Source organism: Scaptodrosophila lebanonensis, unplaced genomic scaffold (genome assembly GCF_003285725.1).
Source record: "Scaptodrosophila lebanonensis strain 11010-0011.00,11010-0021.00 unplaced genomic scaffold, SlebRS2 tig00000001-arrow-pilon, whole genome shotgun sequence".
In the NCBI taxonomy this organism is placed as follows: Eukaryota; Metazoa; Arthropoda; class Insecta; order Diptera; family Drosophilidae; genus Scaptodrosophila; species Scaptodrosophila lebanonensis.
Genome location: NW_022060529.1, coordinates 12581145 through 12599051, shown reverse-complemented (window position 1 = coordinate 12599051; position 17907 = coordinate 12581145). Strand labels below are relative to the sequence as shown.

The 17907-nt window shown below is 39.4% G+C and overlaps 6 protein-coding genes across 8 annotated transcripts; 2 read left to right on the top strand and 4 right to left on the bottom strand.

Moving 5' to 3' along the window:
• Window positions 1–158: 158 nt before the first annotated feature.
• LOC115623323 (protein RRNAD1) lies at window positions 159–1884 on the top strand. Its single transcript, XM_030517589.1, has 4 exons — window positions 159–495; window positions 561–1405; window positions 1468–1658; window positions 1745–1884. Exons 1-4 carry the CDS (start codon window positions 196–198, stop codon window positions 1822–1824), a joined length of 1416 nt encoding a protein of 471 aa, XP_030373449.1. The 5' UTR covers window positions 159–195; the 3' UTR covers window positions 1825–1884.
• Window positions 1885–1898: 14 nt separating this feature from the next.
• LOC115623333 (zinc carboxypeptidase) lies at window positions 1899–3478 on the bottom strand. The gene is made up of 2 exons (XM_030517603.1): window positions 3087–3478; window positions 1899–3024 (listed from the first exon to the last, which is right to left on the bottom strand). The coding sequence occupies exons 1-2, from the start codon at window positions 3441–3443 to the stop codon at window positions 2032–2034; spliced, it is 1350 nt and encodes a 449-aa protein (XP_030373463.1). The 5' UTR covers window positions 3444–3478; the 3' UTR covers window positions 1899–2031.
• Window positions 3479–3850: 372 nt separating this feature from the next.
• LOC115634348 (septin-2) lies at window positions 3851–5050 on the bottom strand. The gene has a single exon (XM_030532004.1). It carries the CDS (start codon window positions 4934–4936, stop codon window positions 3851–3853), a length of 1086 nt encoding a protein of 361 aa, XP_030387864.1. The 5' UTR covers window positions 4937–5050.
• An 821-nt stretch (window positions 5051–5871) lies between these two features.
• Window positions 5872–9442, top strand: LOC115630553 (RNA-binding protein spenito). 2 transcript variants are annotated; one of them, XM_030527173.1, is made up of 4 exons: window positions 5872–5998; window positions 6377–6998; window positions 7056–8918; window positions 9267–9442. In XM_030527173.1, exons 2-3 carry the CDS (start codon window positions 6448–6450, stop codon window positions 8875–8877), a joined length of 2373 nt encoding a protein of 790 aa, XP_030383033.1. In that variant the 5' UTR covers window positions 5872–5998; window positions 6377–6447; the 3' UTR covers window positions 8878–8918; window positions 9267–9442. The 2 variants fall into 2 exon arrangements, with proteins under 2 accessions (XP_030383033.1, XP_030383026.1); XM_030527166.1 differs by having other exon boundaries at window positions 7056–9442.
• Window positions 9443–10933: 1491 nt separating this feature from the next.
• LOC115634218 (tctex1 domain-containing protein 1) lies at window positions 10934–12504 on the bottom strand. Its single transcript, XM_030531808.1, has 4 exons — window positions 12210–12504; window positions 11596–11679; window positions 11338–11537; window positions 10934–11263 (listed from the first exon to the last, which is right to left on the bottom strand). The coding sequence occupies exons 1-4, from the start codon at window positions 12345–12347 to the stop codon at window positions 11098–11100; spliced, it is 588 nt and encodes a 195-aa protein (XP_030387668.1). The 5' UTR covers window positions 12348–12504; the 3' UTR covers window positions 10934–11097.
• A 1680-nt stretch (window positions 12505–14184) lies between these two features.
• Window positions 14185–17536, bottom strand: LOC115622736 (PX domain-containing protein kinase-like protein). 2 transcript variants are annotated; one of them, XM_030516780.1, is made up of 9 exons: window positions 17477–17536; window positions 17221–17399; window positions 16312–16588; window positions 15837–16245; window positions 15598–15779; window positions 15295–15537; window positions 14932–15239; window positions 14637–14820; window positions 14307–14539 (listed from the first exon to the last, which is right to left on the bottom strand). In XM_030516780.1, exons 2-9 carry the CDS (start codon window positions 17320–17322, stop codon window positions 14307–14309), a joined length of 1938 nt encoding a protein of 645 aa, XP_030372640.1. In that variant the 5' UTR covers window positions 17323–17399; window positions 17477–17536. The 2 variants fall into 2 exon arrangements, with proteins under 2 accessions (XP_030372648.1, XP_030372640.1); XM_030516788.1 differs by having other exon boundaries at window positions 14185–14539; window positions 17221–17511.
• Window positions 17537–17907: the final 371 nt, after the last annotated feature.

Genomic DNA, 17907 nt, shown 5'->3' with positions numbered 1-17907 from the left:
ATCCTCACGTTGTGAAAATGAGCATACAATATTCCGAAATTATTTCTACGATTTAAATTTTTTTTATTTTGTTATGGGTATATATGTACATATGTATATACATACATGTATAATTGAAATGTAGAAAATAATTTACGGCATAATAAAGAAGGGTATTCAATTTTCAGTGTCGTTTTTTTGAGTAGTGACTTGATCATGATTAAGGACGCGACCATCATTAAGATATCATCAAAACTTACTGAATGTTTAGGATTACTTAAAAAGTATGACTGGCTTTTAAACTCATATGTGCTGGACTTTTATATAAAGGATCACTGGCAGCAGCTGCCGGTAAGCTGGCAGCGGCACTTTGAAAACCTACCCATAGAAGCTCTAGCAGAACTGCTCCAAGGTAATGGTAATGTACGCTTTAATATATGGCCCTTGGAGCTGTTAGCAATTCGACAGCTTTTGAGTACGCTTTGCGTTAGCCGCATCCAAAATCGCGAGATTGAGGTTAGTGATTATTGGAGTTATAGTGCATATGAACACGTATTAATCGGAGGATGATCCTATTGCAGCAAACGCTTCCTTCTTGTCCGTTGCTACAGCACCACAAGCTAAAGCACATGTTTATAAAGTGCGTCAAACCGAAGAAGCAGCACGAGATCAAGAAAATGGCATCGATTTGCGCTCGCAGTTGCCAAAGATTACCCGTGGATTTTGTGGTAGATTTTGGAGCTGGCCTAGGTCATTTGGCACGTGTACTTGGCTATGGGTATGGCATTAAGGTGTGCTGTTTTGAAATGCAAACAGAATTAAACGAACAGGCGAAGCTCATTGATAAACGACTTGAATCTATGGCAGCGAAGCATCTTGATGTTAGAGAAAGAGATCATTTTAAGCAGCCCGCACATCTAACAGAGCGTTTGACAAATAACACAACATCTTCCGAGTTTATTGAAAGCTTGCGGAAAGCCTTGCAGCTGGTTGACGAGGACTTTAGTTTTGGTATTGTTGGATTGCATCCTTGTGGTGACCTGTGTGCTATATTAATGCGTATGTTTAAAAGCTGCAAACAAGCAAAGTTTTTGAATTTCGTTGGTTGCTGCTATCAAAAGCTGAGCACGTCCCAGACACAACCTGAAGCTCAGCTGCATGGCTACCCGATGAGTGAGTTGCTACAGAATAGATTGCACAATGACGATAGTGACGGTTCCAGTGTCCAACTTAGCTATGAAGCTCGCGAAGTTGCTTGTCATGCCATCGAAATGTACCACGATCGATTAGCCACCGGGCAATATGAGTACCTGAAAATTCATTCATTTCGAGCCGCAGCTGAAAGGATAATAGTTGAGCATACCCCGGAACTAAAGCATAGCGGCTTGCGTAACGTAAAGCATACTCCGAATATGAGCTTCGATGAGTAAGTAATACATACATTTGTATAAACTAATAATATTGATATAACAACTGTTTTCAAAAAAGCTACTTCTACAAAGCCGTACAAGGCACACGGATTTACACGCTGAATCGATCGCTTCTGCATAATTCCGAAACTGAAACAGATTTGCTGCACTGGCGACGAATCGTCATTTTCTACACTCTGCGCCTGATGTTAGCACCTCTGGTAGAAAGTATTATTTTGTATGACCGAATGCTGTTTTTATTGGAAAACGGTGTGTATTGCATTTTTAACAATATACATATGTACATAATAGGTTTGCATATTTTATATATTTTAAATGCATTTTATTAATTTCAGGATGTCAAGTACATATAGAGGCCATTTTTGATAGCATTATATCACCAAGAAATCATATAACCAGCGCTGCAAAATACTGACTCAGTTATCCAAGCGTACTTCTTTCATATCTAATCTTGTCTGGGTTCTGATGTAGCAAATCCATAAATAAATGTTTATGTTTAGTAAATGTTTAATTTTCGTTATATTGCATTTCATATACGTTTTATAAAAAATTGCTAAAAGCATAAAAAGTCTATCGTTTTACGTATGTACGTCCAAAATAATTAATATATATAGTAATAGCATTATTTGTAGTAGTCTTTTTCGGCAGCAGCTTCTACAATTGCACGGATAGCCGCAAACGCTTCGCTGGCCGTTGGCTGAATCTCCGCTGCAGGCAATATGAAAAGATCTTCGCTGTCGGGGGGACCACGCAATTCAAAAGTGTATGCTATGGGTATTTTAGCTTCTGAATAAGCCCAATCCATGCTTCCACCACTTGATGGATATATGGTCTCATATAAGCTACCACTGACATAGTCCCGTCCGCTTTCTGCTTTAATAGCTGCTGCTGCCTTTTTTCCAAACTCTTGTAGATCATCGTAGTTTGGTACGCGCTCCTTGGTATAACCCGATGGAAACATGAGCATCTGCGAGTACGAATGCAGAGCAATGTACGTCTTAATATGCTCTTTTTCGACGTTATTACGTATGAATTCTATTAAACGCTGTGTCTCCAATTCACTAGCGCTGGTGGGTCCGGCAAAGTCGTAACGTGTGGGATCACTGCTGGAACCTGTTGTGTTCCAGTGATCGGGATAGTTTCGATTCAAGTCTACTCCACGACACGTGCCGAACAGTTGGCGGTTTTTGCGCCACATGCGATCATGCTCGAAGGTGTACTTGTAGCCGTCCGGATTGACGCAAGGGAAAATTATCCAATTATAGTTGCTGGCCAGCTTCTGCACATAATCGGCCGTTGAGGTTAGTAACTCATTAATTATATAGGTAGCCGTTGCAGGTGCGATCCATTCGCGCGCATGAATACCACTTTCAATGAAGATGGCCTTGTTGGAAGGATTATGACCCACTTTGACTCCCTTGATCTGGTTGCCCTGTGTGCTAGTTCCCATATCCAGAACAGTTAGACGTTCTGGATATTTGACAGCCATCTGGTCAATCCATTCGTAGATGGTCTTTAAATGAAAGTAATGGTGCCAGTCATATTTCGAAGGGTCGATTCCCTCCGGTATCACCTCTCGTAAATTACGGTCGATTTTCTCTTGAAAATTATAAGTCTGTGGAATAGAGCAGTATGTTATTAAGTATCCTCACTAGTGTTAAATTACTTTGTACATACCAAAACACGATGCTGCATTTTATACGTTTTCAGAATATCCGCAAAGTCGGCTACACGATGTGCGGCCACTAGAATTGAAAGTTTCTGGCCAATCTCTCTCGCATGACCAATAAAAGTTAGGCTATCGCTCTGATCTTCTAGTTTCTGGAACAATTTAATTTGTTCCTCATTATCGAACTGCACGTTATAGATTCTGTAGTTGTCGTAGCGGGCCTGATCTGACCGTACAGCTGAAACAGGACCACATCCGCCTGTTTTGCACACACCATCAGCGACGTTTTCCACTCCACTACCACACGCTGCCATTGTCAGAATTGTTATGACCAACAAATCCACGCCGATTTGCCATGTTAGCATTTTTAAAATGTTAATTATTGCAATAAAGTTTAGGAGAGCACTCACAGTGACAGCGATATTGTGTGGGCAGGTATAAACATACACACAAACGTTTTTATTATAAATACACACATGCGTATACTCATATACAACTACAGGCTTATGTACGATTATATGGCAATGAGAGCGAACAGATGGGAGAGTAAATGTGAAAGAAAGAGCGCATGTTATTGTGTTATCAAATAAAGAAACGCGCACCATATGGTTTAGCCAGCTGGCGGGTACAAATGTTTTTAAGAAATATATGTATGTACACGTGTATGTATTTCAAAATCAATAAACGTTACATTTTGAATTGTTTAGGTAAAATATATAATGGTTTTAGTCAAAAGTGTAGAGTTGCAAGAATTCCAAAACAAATATTATTATTATTTCTTCTTGCCTCTGCCCAATGTAAGAGTCGATTGGCTTCCGTTAGAACATTGGTGTTTGCGTTTCTGCAGCTCCTGGTATTGCTCGTCCAGAATTTTTCGAGTTTCCTCTAATTTGGTCTTCTCTTCTAAATGTTCTCGTTTTAGACGGTCAAATTTGGTATGTAACTCTTTTTCATTGTCCTTAAGCTCATTCTCCTTTTGCTTGACGCGCTGTACAAACATTTGACGAACCTCCTCCTCCTTGGCTTGCAAGGTGGCCAAGTGATTGCTGCGTTTGGACTCAAAAATCTTCTGGAAAGAGACCGGCTGATTATTGCTATCGACATCTACGAAGCCCATCTGCAATAGCCGTTTCTGTCTATATAGCTCGTAGTGGCGTGTATGCGTTAACTCCCTCAAATCCTCCATATTTGTGCGAATAAGCATTTCGCGTAATTTGACAAAATCGCAGTGAGCCTCGTTTTCAATTTGAACTATGCCCCAGGGGTATTGGCGAGCTCGCATTTGCTTGCTACCGATCTTCACAAAATCTGTGCTACCCACAACAGCAAAAGGTATATGTGTATTCATGGCAGCGTTTGTATCTGCTACTGTTATATCGTCAGTAGGAAACTGATATATGCTGACTTTATGTTGCTTCAACTCATCGATAATCTTGGCTTTAAACCGTTCCAGTTCCGGTTGTGATATTGTATCGGCCTTTGCAATTACTGGTATTATATTAAGTTTGGAGTCCAGTTGTTTTAAGCATACCAGATCTAGGGACTTCAAACCATGACCTGTAGGGCAGATAAAGTAGAGGCACACGTGAATGCGGCTATCGTGGTTTGTAGCCATTGAACGTTTAATTTTTAATTCCTCTTGCAGATACGATTCGAACTGGGCATCCACATAATCGACTAGTGCTTTATGAGAATTTTCCTTGTTGATCTGATCGCCATAACCGATGGTATCGCAAAGGCTTAACCTTAACTTTACGTTACTCTCCTGCAGCTCATAAGTGTGCGCCTTAAGTTTTACGTTGGACAGGGTATGCACCGTTGGCTGTGAATCGAAGCTTGTATTGAACAACGTATCCATTAATGTGGATTTGCCCAGTCCCGTCTCGCCGATACATAAAATGTTAAAGTCAAAGCCATTTTGCACGCTTTTATTAACCAATTGATCCGGAAGACTATCGAACCCCACATGACCTCCAAGTGGTAAGGTCCTTAGTGCGCGTTGTGAACTTAATTTGTCCGCTACCATTTCAAAAAGTGTTGTCTGGTACGTGTTGGCGAAAAGGAACTCAGGCCGGTTCTGTTACCGCTAACTTATATATGTATTATACTTGCAGGTAGGGCAGCAGAAGTGGTTGTCCTTGTTGACCCAATCCCAGATTGGGATTACCAACATGTGCATTCTTAATTCGCTTTTAATGAGTTCCCTACCTGAACAGCTGCATATTTAAATACTTATACATATGTTTGCATGTACGTATACACATGTACACAAGTTTCCATATAAAAATTAAATGGAACAATCTTTTCCCGCGCTGATTATTGTACATTTTTCTTTTAGCTTTAAATATATAGCATAATTGTAGGGACGATTGTCATTAGTTATGGTATAGTTGTAGATCTCGCGTTTTTTTTTACATATAATGTATGCATTATTAATATAAAAAGGTACTTTCAACTCGCGATAAAATCGTACTAAAAAATTGAATTTGTATAATATTGGATTTTTTCCTAGTTGGTGGTGTTAAATATAAATGACTGATTAAATTTCTTCAGATGGCAAATCAATTCAACAGACATTCCAATTTTCCTCGTTTATATCTCGGCTAAAAATGAAATAAATAATTTTGCAGTAGCTCTTATATACCAAACTTATTCCAACACCTCATGATCAAGATATGCGACGGAATTAACGTTCGAAAAACTTAAGAACAAATTATATTTTAGTACACGCAACAATAGTGTGACCAGTTTTCACAAAAACAAAAAATGAACAACTCTGTCGCTTGCTGGCACCACCTTTCTTCCGACGAATACAGAAATTGCGTGTGTGCAGAAAGTTTTAAATTGTCGATTGCGGTGTAGAATTTATGTACAAATTGAAAAGGGTGTTATTCTTGACGCACATATTAATGAAATAGTGGTAAGCGTTAAAAGCAGTATTTAAAACGCAGCATGATCAGCTCAAGGAACTCTTGACCTCACTTTCGTTGCTGCAGTCGGCAGCCGCCATTTTTTTTTTGCTACATATGAACATATGTATGTATATTAACCTTATTACACAAAGAAAAATGCAGAACAGAAGCCCTTGAGCATTTCGCAAATTTAGTATATACATATGTATGTACATAAGTCCGTATATTATATGGTAAACAAAACGTACATGTACTTACAGTGAAGCACTGCTTTAAATACATATGTACATACATACATATGTATGTATGTATGAATGCATATTTGTGCAAAAATTTTAATTTTCCTTTCTTTGTATGTTTGCATATGTGTTTATACTCCGACTTAGACTTCGTCACGAGAAAAACATCTCAGGCAGTCGGACACAATAGGCAAGCAGCATTATCATCACCCCCGCTCATGAGTATTCATAGAGACGGAGCTGAACTCGATCGCATTACAGTCAAAATTCACAATATGAAACGTAGCGCATCGCGCTCGCCTGGAAGAAGTAATCTAGCAAGAAATTCGCGCAGCATGGGTCGTGGATATGATAATGGCAGCGGAGTACCGGGTGATTCCCCTGAGCGTCTATCACCAGAGCGGATGCGACGTCGCTTAGACCGTTCACCAAGCCCCCGTGGCCGGTATGGCTCGCCGCATCGAGATGCCTATATGCGTGGACCACCGGCAGGGGAACGTCCTGCCGGATACAAGGTTTTGTGTGTAAGCGCACTGCCTCCCAAAGCCCCGGACGAGTTTGTTGAGGAAACGCTGTATCGCGAGTACAAGAAATTTGGAGATTTTAGTGTGCGACTGGCTCATGATTTGGATGAAAGGGTGGCCTATGTCTGCTTTCGCACGCCGGAGGATGCTCGTGAGGCAAAACATCATAAGCCGCGATTGCTTATTTATGATAAAATGGTGATGGTGGAACCAGTGTACAAGTCGACTACCAGGCCAGAGTATAGGCAAGTAAAGTGAATTCATTTTTTCTGGGCGGTTTCTTCAACTTTAGTATCTTACAGACCGCGTGGCCATTCCATGACACCACCAGATTATGAACGCTACCACTATTCACGGTCCCCTATGGGGCCAGGTGTACCCATAGACCACCGCAGGCCTCCCATTGATCCTTACGATCGTTATGGTCCACCACACATGCACCCGCATGCTGTTCATCCACGCGAATATCGTCCAATGCATCACGAGTATCCTTTGCCACCACGTGGTCCACCAATGCATCGAGGTCCCCCTCATCATATGCATGGCCATCCTCCGCCCCATCAGTATGCACCCATGAGACCAATGGCACCACGCCCACACGTGCCGTATGAAAAGCCAGAGAGCAAGAAAGACAAGTTCCCAAACTATTTGCATCACGTTCAACCGGAGGATGACCCGTTGGCTACTCGCACACTCTTCGCTGGGAATCTGGAGGTTACCATTGCGGATGACGAGCTACGCCGCATTTTCGGTAAATATGGTGTAGTGGATGACATCGACATTAAGCGCCCTCCTCCTGGCACCGGCAACGCATTCGCATTTGTTCGATACCAGAACCTTGATATGGCCCATCGCGCCAAAATTGAGTTATCTGGTCAGTATATTGGCAAGTTCCAGTGTAAGATTGGTTATGGCAAGGTGACACCAGCAACACGAATTTGGATTGGTGGTCTTGGCGCTTGGACTTCCGTCACCCAGTTGGAACGTGAATTCGATCGTTTTGGTGCGATTAAGAAAATTGAATACCAGAAGGGTGAACCTTATGCTTATATACAATACGAAACAGTTGAGGCTGCAACTGCAGCCGTTAAAGAAATGCGTGGCTTCCCGTTAGGTGGTCCTGAGCGTAGACTACGCACTGATTTTGCGGAGCTGCCTGGCGCCACTCCAGTAGCGCCCTTTAAGCCTTCTAAGCCATATGATGAGTCGGCCATCGAGTACCGGCGTCCAGAATATGATCCCTATTATGAAGAGGCACCACTGTATGCCCCACGTGGTGCTTATTCGCCGTATCCACCACGTGGTGGCTATCGAGGACGTGGCGGCTACCGTGGTCGTGGCCGTGGTATGTATCATTATCACAACGATGTGCACCGACCGCCACATCCCGGTTCTTTGGGTAGTGCATCATCCGCTGTACCGCCACCAGGTGGTGCTGATGACGAATGGCGTCGTCCGCCAGGCGAGTCTTACGATCGAGCCAGGTCCGGTTCTCGCGAGCCAGGAGTTGAGCGTTCCCGATCTCGTTCACCACTTAAGCGGGCGCGATCCGTCGGATCCGATTCAGATACTTCAACACGACGAAATGATGCCCTGAGTTCTGCTTCCACGGTACCCGAGGTAGCGCGCAAGTGCGGCACGGTGTGGACTGGTGCACTTATACTGAAGAGCTCTTTGTTCCCCGCCAAATTCCATTTAACGGACGGCGATACTGAAATTGTTGAATCCTTGATGCGCGATGAGGAGGGCAAGCATAATTTACGTATTACACAGCGCCTTCGATTGGATCCACCCAAACTGGACGACGTTCAGAAGCGGATTTCATCGTCGTCTTCGCACGCCATATTTATGGGTCTGGCTGGATCCACAGTGGACACAGATTGCGATGACACGAGCGTACAGACGCGGCCCCTACGCAACCTGGTTTCATATTTGAAGCAGAAGGAAGCTGCGGGAGTGATTTCGCTGTTAAATAAAGAAACGGAGGCCACGGGTGTGCTCTATGCTTTTCCCCCTTGCGATTTTTCTACAGAGTTGCTGAAGCGTACATGTCACAGTTTGACCGAGGAAGGTCTCAAGGAAGACCATTTGGTCATTGTTGTAGTGCGAGGGGGCACAGCTTAAGTGTCTGATAATACTTGGGGCGAAAGTTGGACAAACTGGAGGTAATAAATATTAAAACCACAGTGCATAGAAATACCTTCGCCATTACCAAACTATAATAACTCTATGGGTGCGTCCGATAGAAACGGTAGGATTACATATATACACTTACATATATACATATAACATACACAATTAGAAGCGGTACCTAACATTATATCGTAGGAGTTGACAAGTGGATTTTTATATGAGAAAAATACATTCATACTAACGTCCACACATTTAAGCTCACAAGCCCCTATAACACATACCCACAAACAATACATAAAGAGTCATACATTACCATTAGTACCGAAGGTGTTAGTAAATCAATCAGAATTACCATATTAATCCATTACTTTTTTTTACAGACCAATATTCGTTTATGTTTTTCAATTAGAAAAAAAAAAAACCAAATTAAAATACGATGAAAATAATAATAGTGAGTGAATTTCATGCAATTGTATGATTGTGCCAAAAGTTTAAATCAAGCAATTTTTAATTGTAAATTTATTTATTTGTTATAAAAATATGGCAAGTGTAAAAATACATTCAATGGCTCATCATTTTCCTTTTTATTTAGTGGAGCCAGTGTCCCAATCCCCCATCCAAAAAGATCTACGTGCAAAAACAAACAAAATGAACCCACTGGACAATGTAAAAAACAGTTTTGTGTTGAAAATTTCCTTCTGATTTTGATTGTGTTAATAAGTTTTGCAAGTTATTAGTTTGCAATAGTTTTTTTAATTTATTGCGCCTAACTTGATTAAAAATAGTGCAACAAAGTGCAAAAGTTATTACGTTGATCTGCTAAGGTGTCACCGTCACCCACATATGTATGTCCTTTCGACCGCAAAATAGAATGAGTCCACAGAAAAGTTCTCCAGTGTCTGATTGTTGTTGATGCTGCTGTTTTTGTTGTTAGTGGTGGTGCAGTGCCGATCACTATACGTGCGTTTGTGCAAAAAGTGCTAAAGATCTTCAAACTTTGAAGGATCAGTTCTTCTGGTTTCGTTTTCATGTTTCCATGCGAGGCCAGTTCTGTGATGGGTGTGTGAAAATGTGTCAAGTTTCAAAATGCCCAAATGCATGAGATAAACTGTGCTGTGAGCGAAAAGTTTATACCAGTTCTGTTCCGGCCTGCAATGGCAGGTATTCACATCCATCCGAAAAGAGAACGTCATGTAGCATTTGTTTCAAAATGTTTTATCTGTTAAAATGGGTTTTGCAAATGTTACATTGGTTTTCTTGTGGTTGCTCTCAACAGTTGCGATGGTGTTTTTTATATTTTATTTTATTTTTGTGCAAGTGACTTCAAGATTAAAATATTTTTGTTCTCTATTTCAAAACTCTCAAGTCATCAACTAATATAAACTGCAAGGAAACAAATTTCAAATAAGTGTATGTGAGTGCGTATGTGTGCTAGAATGACCTATAAAAACATTCAAATATATACATATATATTGATTTAAAAGCTATGTATGTATATACACTAAACTGACATCTATTTATCCATATTTATGATATGCGAACGCTCAGAGAATTCTGCAATGAACAAATAGTTATTGTTACAAAAACTATACATGTATGTAAACTTATCACAATATATTTAATAACTAAAATACATACATAAATCCATAAATATATACGAGTAAATATGCCTACATACATACATATGTATGCTTAGTATTGTGAGTTGGTTGAATTAAATCTAAATATTTATGCGCAATTTATAACTAAATTAAATATATCTCTCAATAAACACAAACTATTCAAAGATGCAGTTGTTAATTGACTTTGTGTGCAGTTTAAAATAAATAAAAAACTTATTTAATTATGTCATAATTCTAGTGATCAAACAGTTTAAAGTTTCGGTAATTTTTAGGATGTGTTCAAATTCTGTATAAACAAATATTTCATTCACATTGAATAGTAAATATCGCTAGGTGAACTTTATTTTAACTTAAACTACATAATAAATTCATTATAATTTCACATACAATTTAATTTGCATCTACAATAAAGAGTGATAAAAATATTTGATTTCAAAGTATTTATTTTAATTTCATAAATAGTCTCGTTATATAGCACTACACTTAATAATTCGAAGTTTGGCGAAAACAAAAATTTTAACGCTTGTTCAAATCTAGAGGCACGGTTTACCTATTTACCTAATCACATTGGCTGACGATGTCCTTGTGTTCAATCATAGTATATGTAATATACAGTGCAGAGTGCAAAAAATCTCGGTGTTTCGATGGTATGGGAAACGAAGCCATCCTTTTCAGCATCCCACAGGAAATTAACCATTGCGTAGAGGCCTTGCATTAAATTTTCGCCCACGGTTACCAGGACGATGTAACGATATCTGAGAAGTTCACAAAAAACGCTCAAGCGTTAGATGTTGTCTTTTTGATGTGTAATTGCTGCATTGTTTATTACCTATCATAGTTCATAAGTTTTATACGATTCTTAATCTCCTCGCTGACCTGAGCAGCCAAATGCAATGAATGCTTCGGATGAAACATGTACTCGTTATGATAATTCTTGTTCATAACATCTTTCATAGCAATCTCCAGCCATTCCTTCTTCAGAGGATTCTTTGGTTCCAAGCGATAGTTTGGCATGTAACGCAATGTTGGCTAACATGAAAGTATTATTATTAACCATTTCTTGAATCGATTCGAGCGCAGAACTTACCTTCTGTTGGGGCATGCCCATTGGCGTAGCTATACCCGTAATATTGGGCTTGGTCAGGGATCCGCGCTGGCTGCTGGTTTGTTTCTGCATTATGATGGAAGGAATGTGTAAAGTAAAACAACTGAATTAGATTATCAGCTCGGCATTCCATTGAAACTGCCGGACCGCAAGTAAAAACAAATCAGGGGACCTGCAGTATGCGTGACTGCCAAATTTGGCAAGTTAACGCATTCTCGTGTTCACATGCCGTAAAAAGCATCAATTCATTAAAAACGCATAAAATATCCATGTTTACTTCGACATTATCATAAAAATCAATCGGTTACCTTCTCACGCTCCTGACCTAAGCAAAGCGTAACCAATCCCGACCAATTTTTGGCCGCCGCAGCCATTTTTAATCTTGAGGCTTTCGTGTTGTAACGTGACGTGAACACAAGAGTCGAGTGCGTTACTCATAAAACGGCAAATCAAGTGATTATGTGAATTTAAGTATGCCAAAAAAGGACTGTCGCCCTGGCAATACGCTTGTTGAATCAATAACTTTCATAATTTATTGAAACCAATTACCGTCGTATAAGTATAGCATATTGAATAATGATAAGCAGAAAACTCACGTCACCCTTTCCTTTTTCCTTATCTGTTGCCGGTTTGTCTTTGCCGCCTACATCCACCTTTCCTTTCCCATGGGTATCTTTAGCCCCATCAGCTTTTTCGACCAAGTTATCCTTGCTGTGGTCTGGTGAATCGGCCATGCTTATAAACTGTTTTTATTTTAATATTTTTGTGCTTATGTTTTTGTATGTTTCTTTCGTTTTATAAGATAATGAAAGTATAAGCTATAACTGACATAAATCTGCTAGTATGCTGACATTTGGGAACTCAATCTCTACCATCTTGGATTCCTGTAAAAGGATCCTTCTGCATGTTTTACTTCTGGCATAAGTTCTTTGTTTTTGAAGCTATACTAACGAAATTTTGCAATATGTAATAATATCTGAAGTCTTATCTTATTCTAAGCCAAATAATATTAGTCCAAACAAAAATTATGAATAAAAATTTTCTGTCTTTTCTTTTACACTGAAAACTGAACACATAATTACATTGCCTTTTATGACATGCGGCTTAATAATAGTAATTTAGAATTGTAAAAAACTTTAGTAGTCATTTAAAAATCTTTTATACATCCGACCAATCGAGATTTTTAAGACGATTGACAGATGTTGGTCCTAAATGGCAAATCTTACGGAATGTCCCATGATCCAGATGTTAACCTACGTTTATAAATATATTATAAATCGTTAAACCATATTGAAGGGCGTACTATCAATCCCGGAATATCGAAGCATTGTTTAACGGCGAAAGGCAAAGAGGCACATACTATAGTTTATCTGCTAATAGAGAATAAAAAATCGTCTCCTTTACAACAGCAATACGACACACTTTATTTGGATTAGAGTTACAGTAATATGTTTTATTTCACTGCAGTTTATAATTCTTCCTTTACCTTTGCTCGAAGTATACCAACATATACACAGTCAGTTATAGACAAACATACACGTACCCAACTACTATACGTTATTTAGTAATTTGCGTAATCAAATGATTTTTACATATACATGCACACATATTTGTGTATATTTAGCGTTGCATTTATGCATAATTATATGTGTTATAAAACAATTGTTACAAAAATTACAAAACGTTCAAGTCCAAAACATATGAGATAAGTACATACATATAAACACCCATAAATATATTCTGCAATATCTTGATATACAATACACAGTTACATACACGTATATATAATAAAATTTCCCTAAAAAAAATACATAACAGTGCAAATCTTGGCCATTTTACGAGTCCAGGACCCCGAGTATGTTTCCATTATAAACCGGACGAAGGAATGTTTTTAACACTCGCAACGTTTTTGTTGTTGACTCCAACCCAACTTCTTTTCAATAACTCGCCGTGCGTGCACTCGAGGAAATATAGGTACATTGCCTGCCAAAGTTGTAGTACCCAAACAAACAAAATGCGATACAAAAATACATACTAATACACAACGACGATGGTGGCAATAAAATATGTGGTGATGGTGGCGGAGGCGGTGGCATTGGTGACGTACAACATCTATACTATGATAGTTACAATTAGATAGATACTTAAAGCACCTTGGTGCGAATTTTGGGTGCAGACTTATAGATAAATTTCGAGTTTGCTAAATTTCTCTGGAGATACATACATATGTATGTATATTATTTTAGATTTCAAAGTTATTTTCAGTCGTGTGGTGGTCGTGTTGTTGGTGCACAGACACATAAAGCTTTAGTAGCGAATTCACGACAATTCGCATATGTGTGACTTTAAACTTGTATAATTTGAAGACGATTCTTTTACTTTAGTTAATTTTAAAATGTTATTTGTATATCTTTGTATAGTGGACACACGTAATAATTCATATTGATTTGTATATTCTTATATAATCAGTGGGTTACGTTATAAACAACATCAATAGATAGTATTTTGCTGGATTGTTTGTCGAAGGTATGCCAATAACTAGACTCATTTGATTAATAGGTGTACGCAACATTTTTCTAAAAAAGGATCTTCATTTTTGGTTTGGTATTACATTTTTGTGTTCTTGGTAATGGCACCGTTATTTCATAACGCCAATTTGGTCCAATATTGAAAGTAGTGTTTCTTTGAGTTTCTTAATCATTAGATCGTACTTTGCGCAAAGAACCGCGATTAAATTTGCATATAGATTCGAGCAGGGCCGAGCGTGTGGGCTCGCTAGTGTCTTCCGATGACATATTCGGTGTTGAAGACTGCCTTTCCACCGATGCGGCACCGCCGCTGGTGCTTGCTGGAAGGTCAGCCACATCAAATGGTGTTTGCTGCAGTGTCTGCGTTGCCATATGCAGAGCTGGCGTAAGTGGGGGAGCTGCAGGAAGAATATGGATCATATGTTAGGCTTATATGCATACAAGGGTGCAAAGAGACTATAAATTGGGGATTGAGTGATTAAAATATATAACTACATTTGATGCCGGCCAGTGTGGGTTCTTCGGGCGTTAGTGCGCTGTCTGAGCGATTGAATGAATCTGCTGTGTTCAGACCACTGACAGCAGCTGTGCTAGAAGAAGCTGCGGAAAGCGACAAGCGTCCATTGTTCGTTTGGAGTGAACCTTGCTGCTTTAGCTTCGATTGTTTGTGCTCTAATTTCTAAAAAGCGTTAAGAATAAATACAAATAAAAGAAAAGAAGAAAACAAATTGTGTTTTGTTAAAAAAGGGTGCAACGCTGGGAACTACTCTGAAATATTTGTGTAACTAACGGCTTTATGCTTGGATTTGCGTTTTTCCTCTTCTGAACTCATGAGCTCTTGTACACGTACAATCCTCTTCTGGTTTTTCACCGATTTCTGTTCATCACGTAAACGGTTTTCGGCCCTCAAAGCCGCCTGCTTCAGCAGTTCCTTGGCGTTTAGTGACAATTTGAAGTATGGTTTTTCAGGAACAGCTCCACTATCTGATGGCGCTGTCGCAGCGTACTGTGTGAAGAATCGGTGACCAATTAATTGCTCTAAAGTCGGCAGGCCAGCCTTGCATGCCTCCTTCGAGAGTATACTTTCCAGCAGGCATTCTACGGATAGTGTGCTTTAATAATAGTTTATTTTAAACAGTATGTTTAGTTATACTTAGCGCTTCGGGGCATTCGGTAATTTGGCGTACCACAATCGACTCCTGAAGGGGATACCCCATAGCCATTTCAAATATTACATGACCAAAAGAGTAAACGTCAATTGTCTCAATCGTATGGATTTTGCTATGTTGCACAAAAAATGGCCTGTAGAAGGCGGGCACGCCCAGAACTTGGTTTTCAATGTCTAAGAGTTTGACGCAATCGTCCACAATGACAACATTGCCGGAATGTAAATGACCTATGATTCGAACCACACGATAAATTTTTACTTCAATAATACTTTTAAAAATATAATCACCGTAAGCGTATCCCTTTGAGTGCAAAAATATCATAGCCTCTAAGATTTGCTTTCCATATGTAGCAACTTGTTTCATGGACAGTGCAGTGCGCCCCTTTGGATTGCCATATTTGCTGAGAAACGGATTTTTTGGATTTCCAGCCATGCATAAAACATCCTTTAAAGTGCCATTTTTGTGAAATCTGTACGCAAAATGATATTTCAATATTTTGTAGAAAATGTTTGCATTTTGAGCTCACTTTCTTATAACCAAACAGCCACTCTCTGTGTGTGCTGCTAGTACGACAGGCTCAATATGCGGATGCTGTAAGCCCATTAAGCTTTTCAATACGCCATTCATTTCTTTTTCCTCGATGTACTTGTCCGGTCCATATTCCAACCATTCGGCAACCATCTCGGTATTAGGATCGAAGGTGCCAGCATCAATTGATCCTCCGCTGCCATTGCTGCTGCCTGCGGCAAAATGTTTGCTCTGGTGCGTTTGCGAGCCACTCTTAACCAACAGTTTGTTGTGTGTCTTTTCTGGTGGTTTTGTGGTGACTTTAAAATAATGCTTCCGTAGGCGCCAGCCTATCGGTCCTAGTGTTGCCCCTAATGCCCACACAGAGTCGTTGCGCAGGCACAGCAGCGCATTCTGCATAGCATGATCTGCAATGGTAATTATGGAAACCAGTTAGTCACCGAAAGAACAACATCGAAATTTTGCTTCATTACCATGAAAAGATTGCGCGTAGTTTTCGGGGTCAACAAAACGCTTGGCTGGCAGCGATGATGCCAATATAGGATTCATTAGTACGGTGTTTATGTAAATTTGTAATGCCTCTTTCCGTTCAGCTATGAAATCCGGGCGCATATTCCCGAAGAAGCGCTTTTTTGGCAATGCGCCAGGGGCCCCAAGTTTTTGATGGAGTTTATAGAAGTCATTATAACGGCGCAAAACTTTCCAAGAGTTTTCCTGATTTGGTCCGCGTTGCACCCGCAGCAAATATTCCTAGCATTACAGAAGACGTAGATGTACATTAGAAGTTCGCCAAAAATGGAGGTTCAATAAATACAAAAATGTACTAATTCAAATAAATGTAGCTGAGCTCTTCTCTGCAGATGGTTACTTAGTGGTGCTCCTGTGAATTTTGCGTGTGATTTTAAAAACCATTCAGTACTACATACATACAAATATGTACATATGTATGTATATGAATGCATGTATAATCAGCGGATTTTGTTAAATGGTCACTGGGTAGACATGGTCCTGGCCATAAATTCTTGCATAATTGGGGCAAGTCTAAGATGCCTGATTTACATTAAAAAACGGAAGTACATTTGAGGCAACTTTCATGGGTGCACTGAGCTGTCCATGTATTTATGTATGTATGTATATAATTCATACATCAATATACAAACATATGTACGTTTATCCGTAGTCGTAGGGCAATGCATACATACTCGTTGATTGCTACACACATATGTATGTATGTATGTACATAAATACATACAAACACGGTACTTATGAAATCATCAACAAAGCTGCGGCGTCGCTGATTATTGATTTTTCTGGAGCTCCATTGGGCTAAACTACATACATACTTATTTATGTATGTATTTCACTAAATTTTTATGTCGTACCGTGTGTCCGTTGACTTCCTCAACTGTGACAATTTCACAGCTCAGCGTTTCGGTGTCATCAATTGGCAATTTCCTTTCATATTTTCGTGCGAATATTGCCATTTGATGAATGCATTTTCAAAACCCTCAGGTGCAAAGCAGATATCTGCGCTGTTGTGTGTATCTGCCAGTCTCCACCACTTTGGGATTTCAAAACAACAAATACGCTTGTAAAATCAATGAATCACCGAATTGAAAGCTCAAGATATTAACATACAAACTTTAGATTTTGCTTCCTTTAAAAAATTCCAATTTGAATATAAAAATGTTATTATTGATTCACAGGTAACTAGTGCTGCAATATATTGCATTGTACTCATATTCATTTGCTGCCAGTGTTGGTAGCGCAATTTATTCTTTTGTCTGTATGTACTCGTATTCGTTTGCGGACAATATAAATTCTTAGTTTGAATAATTTTCAATAGCAATTTGAATGGTAATCAAATCATTTGTTCTACTTTCTAACTTAATAGAATAGTTTACAGAATGCACTTGATTTCCCTTAACAACTGTTAACTGGTGGCTGTGTTTAACTTTGAACTAAATTCATTTAACACCGACAACATCAAAAACGTACCTCGCAATCAATACTGCAATATGACCGTGTTACTTACTGAATAGAAAACTGCCATTCTAGTAATCTAGCGC